This window comes from Periophthalmus magnuspinnatus, chromosome 18 (genome assembly GCF_009829125.3).
Source record: "Periophthalmus magnuspinnatus isolate fPerMag1 chromosome 18, fPerMag1.2.pri, whole genome shotgun sequence".
Classification (NCBI taxonomy): domain Eukaryota; kingdom Metazoa; phylum Chordata; class Actinopteri; order Gobiiformes; family Gobiidae; genus Periophthalmus; species Periophthalmus magnuspinnatus.
Window position 1 is genome coordinate 27,591,834 of NC_047143.1, and position 8,347 is coordinate 27,600,180.

Here is an 8,347-nt window from a genome sequence, read left to right on the forward strand (position 1 = left end):
CAGGACTGAAGCAAGGCTGAAACAGGGCTGAAACAGGGCTGAAACAGGGCTGAAACAGGGCTGAAACAGAGGTGAAACAGGGCTGAAACAGGGCTGAAAGAGGGCTGAAACAGGGCTGAAAGAGGGCTGAAATAGGACTGAAACAGGGCTGAAACAGGACTGAAGCAAGGCTGAAACAGGGCTGAAACAGAGGTGAAACAGGGCTGAAGCAAGGCTGAAACAGGGCTGAAACAGGGCTGAAGCAAGGCTGAAAGAGGGCTGAAACAGGGCTGAAACAGGGCTGAAGCAAGGCTGAAAGAGGGCTGAAACAGGGCTGAAACAGGGGTGAAACAGGGCTGAAACAGAGGAGAAACAGGGCTGAAACAGAGGTGAAACAGGGGTGAAAGAGGGCTGAAAGAGGGCTGAAACAGGACTGAAACAGGGCTGAAACAGGACTGAGGCAGGACTTAAAAAGGACTGAAACGGGGCTGAAACACGACTTAAACAGGACTGAAAGAGGACTAAATGAGGACTGGAACAGGACTTAGACAGGACTTAAACAGGGCTGAAACAGGACTCAACCAGGACTGAAACTTGACTGAACAGGGACTGAACAGGGGCCAGAGTGGCTCAGTTGGTAGAGCGTTTATCCAGTGATCTGATGGTTTGGGGTTTGAATCTCACCCTCAACATAAACATAAACATCATTGTTGAAGCTCAGATCAGATCCACTGTCCCACAGGTCAGAGGCACAAATCCAACACCAACAGATGAAAACTGCTGTTGTGTCCTTGGGCAAAACACTTAACCTCCCTCACCCCAGTGTGTGTGTGTGCTGGGGTGTGTGTGTGTGTGTGTGTGTGTGTGTGCTCTGGTGTGTGTGGGGGGGGGTTCTTTGACGTAAAAGACTGAATTATGACTAAATATGGACATTTCAGGGACACTTCACTTAAAAACATAAATTATAGTATTTTATTTTGAGTTTTATAGGATAATTTTAATTAAATTCAATTTATTTGTAGTTACTGTCACAGAAGAACAACGAAATTGCGTTTGGAGCGTCCCATAAAGTGCAAACACATAAAATTCTCATTGGTGTTTGTATTTTATTTTAATATAATTTCTCTCCAAACATAAAACGGGCTTAAATTCCAGCTCAGTCTTAATCCCTCAGAGTCTCACCATGAATCGAGTCTGGAAAAGCCAAACCGAGAATCTGGTGAAACGAATGGAAGTAGGCCAAACCAAAACTTCAAAGGTTTCTATGGCAACAGACGCAGCCGAGGGGGAGGGGCTTCGATCAAATATTAATATAAAAAGAGTCCTGGTTTTAACCTGGTAGAGTCTTGGTTTAGACCTGGTTTAGGGCCAAGATAGTCCACATTTAGTTCACATTTAGTCCTGGTTTAGTCCTGGTTCAGTCCTGGTTTAGTCCTGGTTCAGTCCTGGTTCAGTTCTGTCTCGTTCTTGGTTTTATCGGTTACATTTTTGGCATTTTCTCTGTTGTTTTCATTCGTTTCGTTTCTTGCAGGTGCCAAACACTTCCACGCCTCTGGACTGTCCCTGCTCCCTTCACGTTTCAGCTTCAGCTTCAGTCTATGATCAAACCAGTTTTGTTTTACAGCTAAAACCAAACAACCTGAATGTTTTTTACTTAGAATAACGCAACTATAACTTTAATTAAATAGAACCAAAAGACAAATTAAATACAGAACCAGATTTGTAAATACTTTTTTGGGGTAGTACTTCATTCAAACATAAACAGGAGTGTCGTACATGTAACTTTCTCCAAATATATCACAAATTCCCTTAAATCTTCTTCAGAAATGCCCCTCACTGACAGTCGTTCCGTGTCACTCGTGGCTGTGGAGGTGTTATTTTAGTTTTACTTCCTGTGAATGTGGATTGTGTCGTGGACATGGACGAACAGAAATCTGTAACTTTGGTGAAACTTAAAGCCCTGAAGCCCGCTCTGGTCTGAAGCCGCTCGGAGCTCCATGGACACCCACCAACACTCCCCCGACTCCAGCAGCGAAGAGTGCACCGTCCTGGAGGCAGCACCCAAGAACAGCTGCCCCCTGCACCCGAGCAAGGTGAGAGCCAAACACCAGCCAAACATCACCCAAACATCACCCAAACATCACCCAAACATCACCCAAACACCAGCCAAACATCACCCAAACATCACCCAAACATCAACCAAACATCAACCAAACATCAACCAAACACCAGCCAAACATCACCCAAACATCAACCAAACATCAACCAAACACCAGCCGAACATCACCCAAACATCAACCAAAGATCACCCAAACATCAACCAAACATCACCCAAACATCAACCAAACATCAACCAAACATCAACCAAACATCAACCAAACATCAACCAAACACCAGCCAAACACCAGCCAAACATCAACCAAACATCAACCAAACACCAGCCGAACATCACCCAAACATCAACCAAAGATCACCCAAACATCAACCAAACATCACCCAAACATCAACCAAACATCAACCAAACATCAACCAAACATCACCCAAACATCAACCAAACATCAACCAAACATCAGCCAAACATCAACCAAACACCAGCCAAACATCAACCAAACATCAGCCAAACATCAACCAAACACCAGCCAAACATCAACCAAACATCACCCAAACATCAACCTAAACATCACCCATGAACAGCTGCCTCCTGCACCTGAGCTGGAGCCAAACAGAACCTTGAAATAGAAGCAGAAAGATTTAGACTTGGATCAGGACTTGGACCAAAGTTAAATTTGGCTCCAACACATTTTGAAACAGAGTCTCAGACTGAAGCAGTGTTTAAACATGAGCATGAAGGTCTGACTGATTTTCATCTGGACAAAACGATGTTTGGTCCTTCACATGGACCAGACTCGGGTCTAAAGTCTAAACTCGGAGTTGGACTTAAACCTTTGACTGTTTCGTACTTTTCTGAAGCTCAGCGTTTTACTTCATGATGATTTGCCTTGAGCGTCTCGTCCTCGTTTGGCAGGTTTCTGAGCGCTGGTGCCAGTCGTGTGTGTGCCCCCTGTGTGACGACTGTGCGGGGCATGAGGGTCACCCCTGTGTGGACCTGGACCAGGGTCTGGACCAGACCAGAGTCCAGCTCCAGGAGTGGCTCACAGCTCTGAAGAACAGGTACGGCTCCTCTGAGGACGACGTCACTGAAACATGGCTTTGAATTTGTTAGGTTCATCGGGACCATTGCCGTAGGAATACACTTTAAAACCAACATGACAACTTTAGAATGGTCAGAAGTCCTCAAAATGGCGCCCGTTTTGAGGATTTCTAACCAGGAGCAGAAACTGATTCATTTAAACTTAATAATTCAATGATCAGAGTTTCATAGACTTGCAAGAAGAAACCAAGTCAAGAGTTCAACTTATTATTTCAAATTTGTCGCGATGTCCAGGCAGCCGCAGGTGTCCGAAGCTCTGTCCCAGGTCCGAGACATCCTGCAGCAGCTGACCAATCAGAGAGCAGCCATCGAGGAGGACATCCAATCAGGATTTGAGGATTTGCATAAACAACTTGACGTCAGAAAGAGCGTTCTGCTCATGGAACTGGAGGTCACCCACGAACTCAAACACAAGGTCTGAACCAGGACTAAACCAGGACTAAACCAAGACTAAACCAGGACTAAACCAGGTCTAAACCAGGACTGAACCAGGACTAAACCAGGACTAAACCAGGACTAAACCAGGACTAAACCAGGACTAAACCAGGACTAAACCAGGACTAAACCAGGACTAAACCAGGACTGAACCGGGTCTAAAACAGGACTAAACTAGGACTAAACCAGGTCTGAACCAGGACTAAACCAGGACTAAACCAGGACTAAACCAGGTCTAAACCAGGACTGAACCAGGTCTAAAACAGGACTAAACCAGGACTAAACCAGGACTGAACCGGGTGTAAACCAGGACTAAACCAGGTCTAAACCAGGACTAAACCAGGACTAAACCAGGTCTAAACCAGGACTAAACCAGGACTATACCAGGACTAAACCAGGATAGAACCAGGACTAAACCAGGTCTAATCCAGGTCTAATCCAGGACTAAACCAGGATAGAACCAGGACTATACCAGGACTAAACCAGGATAGAACCAGGTCTAAACCAGGATAGAACCAGGTCTAAACCAGGTCTAAACCAGGTCTAAACCAGGACTATACCAGGACTATACCAGGACTATACCAGGACTAAACCAGGACTAAACCAGGACTAAACCAGGACTATACCAGGACTATACCAGGATAGAACCAGGACTAAACCAGGTCTAATCCAGGACTAAACCAGGATAGAACCAGGACTAAACCAGGACTAAACCAGGTCTAATCCAGGTCTAATCCAGGTCTAATCCAGGTCTAATCCAGGACTAAACCAGGTCTAATCCAGGACTAAACCAGGACTAAACCAGGTCTAATCCAGGACTAAACCAGGACTAAACCAGGTCTAATCCAGGACTAATCCAGGACTAATCCAGGACTAATCCAGGACTAAACCAGGACTAAACCAGGACTAAACCAGGACTAAACCAGGTCTAATCCAGCTCTGTGTGCAGGTGTTGCAGGCGCAGATGGAGAGCCTGGCTGGATGTGGGGGGGACATGTCGGCTCTCGGGGCCCAGGTGGAGGAGGCTCTGGCTGGGGAGGCGAGCGTCGCGTCCCTGGGGCTGGAGCAGGAGCTGGGGCAGAGGCTGGAGCAGACGCTGGGGCTCGTGGTGCGTTCGGACCCGGAAGAAAACGACCAGCTCGACCTCGTCCTGGAGACAGACGCTTTACGCAAATCCATCCACAACCTCGGCACCATCGTCACCACCAGGTACGCGCCATGGCAACAGATTATTAATGCCATGCTCTGGGATATTCTACACAAAACAGTCACATTTCCACAGAGACAAGCAGGTTGGCTATGTCCATTTATATAAACATTCAAGGGTACAGTTCTTTTATCGGTCTGGAACAGCTCTCGCTCAAAGGGGTCAGGAAACGTCCAGACAGATATTTGAATGTGATTGGTCGAGGCGTCACAGCGGCGGAACAGGACGAGAAAACGAGCGCAGATACACAAAGCGCTTTCCCTCTGCCCATTGTCACAAATAGGTCAGTTTCCTTTTGAATAGAAAACTGCGTCCACCTGCGTCGCCGTGTTTGTTTTGTTTAGTCTGGGCAGTTCACCTTTGGCTCCTCCTCAAAACACAACGCTGCTCTGTGATTGGTCTGAATTTTCTACCCCTAACCCACCCCTGCAGCTCCCTGTTTACTGTCTGACCCTGACCCCCTAACCTCTGACCTCTGACCCCAACTCACCTTTTTGCAGGACGGGTTTCCTCAAACTCGCTCGTTTTGGGATGTGACTTTTCTCCGTGCTCTCAGGTGTATTTCAGTCTCTCGTTCGCTAAAGGTGTTGTTGTTCTCGCAGCGCTGTGGCGAGTCAGAGCGAGGCCATGGGAGCCGGTCTGGAGCAGTGCATCGTGGGACATCCGGCCTCTGTTACCATAGTGACACGTGACAAATCCGGAGGAGCCTGTAAGAACGGGAACGCCATCCTGTCAGCAGAGGTGAGTCCAGAAGAGATTCCCCAAACAAAACCTCAGGAGATGCTGGGTCAGGTAATCATCAACAAATCTCCAAGTTTGTGAGTTTGAGGTTTGGAGATGTAGTCAGACTATTAATAAAAGGTTACCAGGTTTGTTTTTGAGGAGGAAACAGCCTTAGAACATGGATTAAAGTTCAGTTTTGTGTTTAATCTCCCGTTTGACTCTCTCAGGTGTTCACTCCAGACGGGAGCATCGTAGACGGGGAGATTCTGGATCATAAAAATGGAACGTACGAGTTTGTTTACACCGTCCCCAAAGAAGGAGACTTCTCTTTGGCTTTGCGCCTCTACGACCATCACATCAAAGGCAGCCCGTTCAAACTGACCGTGAACAAACCCTCAGAGGCGGAGGTGAGACGGACGGGAGGGGCGTTACCTTCTAGAACCTCACTTTGGATTGGCTCTTGTTGGCCTTGATCAACTTCCCTCAGTCACTTCTTCACGGTCTGAAGTTTGGACGGAGACACTTCACCTGGTTTCTTTTTATTTTCCAGGTGTCTCCTTCCACGACCACAGCTACCAACTCCGCCGCCAACGCCACCCCCTCGACGGGCTCCTCGGACGGGATGAAGAGGCGCGGGAAGTCCCCCGGTCAGAAGAAGAAAGGATCTAAAAGAGCGAGCAGCGCTTTGGGAACGCCCCGACGCAAACACCAGAACCCCATCGAAGACGACCTGATCTTCAGGACGGGTACTGGACACGATCTGAATCCTGTTTTAGTATCAAGAAAACACTAAGGAACAGGCTCGATACCGATTCCGATACCACGATGATAGTGCTGGTGATGTAAACGCGTCAGGTTCATGGTCAGATTTTTATGTGTTTATTTAAATTTAGGAACAAAAGGCAGAAATAAAGGCGAGTTCACAAACCTCCAGGGAGTCGCCTCGGCCAACGACAGGATCCTCATCGCCGACAGCAACAACCAGTGCGTCCAGGTACCAACGCCGCTCAGGGAGACGCACAGAGGGATGAGCAGTAGAAGTAGAAGTACTAGTAGTAGTAGTAGAATATTTTTTGTGATATTCAAGTAATACCTTCAGTATTTTTAATTTTCTGGTTTGTCTAGTTTTTACATCAGAGCTCTACCCAGAACCAGTTCAGCCCTGGTTTAGTCCTGGTTTAGTCCTGGTTTAGTCCTGGTTTAGACCTGGTTTAGTCCTGGTTTTCCTCCTGGTTTAGTCCTGGTTTAGTCCTGGTTTAGTCCTGGTTTAGTCCTGGTTTTCCTCCTGGTTTAGTCCTGGTTTAGTCCTGGTTTAGTCCTGGTTTAGTCCTGGTTCAGTCCTGGTTTAGTCCTGGTTTAGTCCTGGTTCAGTCCTGCTTTAGTCCTGGTTCAGTCCTGGTTTACGTCTCTGTCTCTGTGTCAGATCTTCTCCACATCGGGGGAGTTCCAGAGCCGGTTCGGGGTCCGGGGACGGTCTCCGGGTCAAATGCAGAGACCGACCGGAGTGGCAGTTCACCCGAGCGGCGACATCATCATCGCAGACTACGACAACAAGTGGGTCAGCATCTTCTCGTCCGACGGAAAGTACAAGGTGCGTCTGAAGTGGCTCAGGTGGTCCAGGGCTGCCCTACTACCAGAACGTTGACAGTTTGAGAACCTTTATCAACAAGGTCCTCAAATGGTTACATAATCTCGGATTTATGTAACAGTTTAAAATCCAAATTATCGTTTTATCGTGTTGTGCGTTTTGTGCGTTTCAGGCGAAGCTGGGCTCTGGGCGTCTGATGGGACCGAAGGGCGTGGCCGTGGATCAGAACGGGCACGTGATCGTGGTCGATAATAAGTCCTGCACCGTCTTCATTTTCCAGATCAGCGGAAAACTGGTGTCGAAGTTCGGCTCCCGAGGAACTGGAGATAAACAGTTCGCCGGTGAGATCAGGAAACGCAGACTCATGATGTGACTGTTAATTTTTTTTTTTGTGTGTGTGTGTGTGTTTTGTTTGTTTTTACTAATAATAAAAACGTGGACATGACATTAGCTCCTGTCATTTGTTTAAACTCTATAGGAGCTGTAGTTCTTATAGTATCCTGCAGGGGGCAGTGTAAACATGTGTTTGTGAGGACTACAAAAGTATTTTAAAGTGTTTTGTTTCCAAAGGTCCTCATTTTGCTGCTGTGAACAAGAACAATGAGATCATCGTGACGGACTTCCACAACCACTCTGTCAAGGTGAGACCTGCTCCTGATTTAGTCCTGGTCCAGTCCTGGTCAGGTCCTGGTCCAGTCCCGGTCCAATCCGGGCCAGTCCTGGTTCAGTCCTGGTTCTTCTCAGGTCTTCACTCTGGAGGGGGAGCTGGTGTTGAAGTTTGGGTCAAATGGAGAAGGGAACGGTCAGTTTAACGCCCCGACCGGAGTCTCCGTGGATCAGAACGGGAACATCATCGTGGCCGACTGGGGCAACAGCAGGATCCAAGTGAGTAAAACTACAAATACTGCTAATACTAGTACTGCTAATACTACTATAACTTAAAACACCTACTTCTGTTAATACTTCTACTCAGACCCACCCACAGAAATCCGAGGCCGCGGGGAAACCTCACGTGTTTGTGTTCCAGGTATTCGACGGCTCCGGCTCGTTCCTGTCCTACATAAACACGTCCGCTGACCCTCTGTACGGGCCTCAGGGTCTGGCCCTCACCTCAGAGGGACACGTGGTCGTGGCCGACTCTGGGAACCACTGCTTCAAAGTCTACAGATATCTACAGTGACCCCTGACCCCTTACTCTGACCCT

The 8,347-nt window shown here is 47.7% G+C and overlaps 1 protein-coding gene across 1 annotated transcript; it reads left to right on the forward strand.

Moving 5' to 3' along the window:
• Positions 1–1,790: 1,790 nt before the first annotated feature.
• Positions 1,791–8,347, forward strand: trim2b (tripartite motif containing 2b). Its single transcript, XM_033984014.2, has 13 exons — positions 1,791–2,072; positions 3,005–3,150; positions 3,425–3,605; positions 4,575–4,834; positions 5,435–5,573; positions 5,783–5,962; positions 6,106–6,301; positions 6,449–6,549; positions 6,979–7,146; positions 7,316–7,484; positions 7,714–7,784; positions 7,888–8,028; positions 8,171–8,347. Exons 1-13 carry the CDS (start codon positions 1,977–1,979, stop codon positions 8,321–8,323), a joined length of 2,001 nt encoding a protein of 666 aa, XP_033839905.1. The 5' UTR covers positions 1,791–1,976; the 3' UTR covers positions 8,324–8,347.

What these genes read in the sequence shown, in the direction of transcription:
- trim2b (XM_033984014.2), top strand. Translation starts at nt 1,977, where the DNA reads ATGGACACCCACCAACACTCCCCCGACTCCAGCAGCGAAGAGTGCACC. An exon ending in CTCACAGCTCTGAAGAACAG is followed by an intron (nt 3,151 to 3,424) that starts GTACGGCTCCTC and finishes CGCGATGTCCAG; the next exon opens with GCAGCCGCAGGTGTCCGAAG. An exon ending in TGGAGATAAACAGTTCGCCG is followed by an intron (nt 7,485 to 7,713) that starts GTGAGATCAGGA and finishes TTGTTTCCAAAG; the next exon opens with GTCCTCATTTTGCTGCTGTG.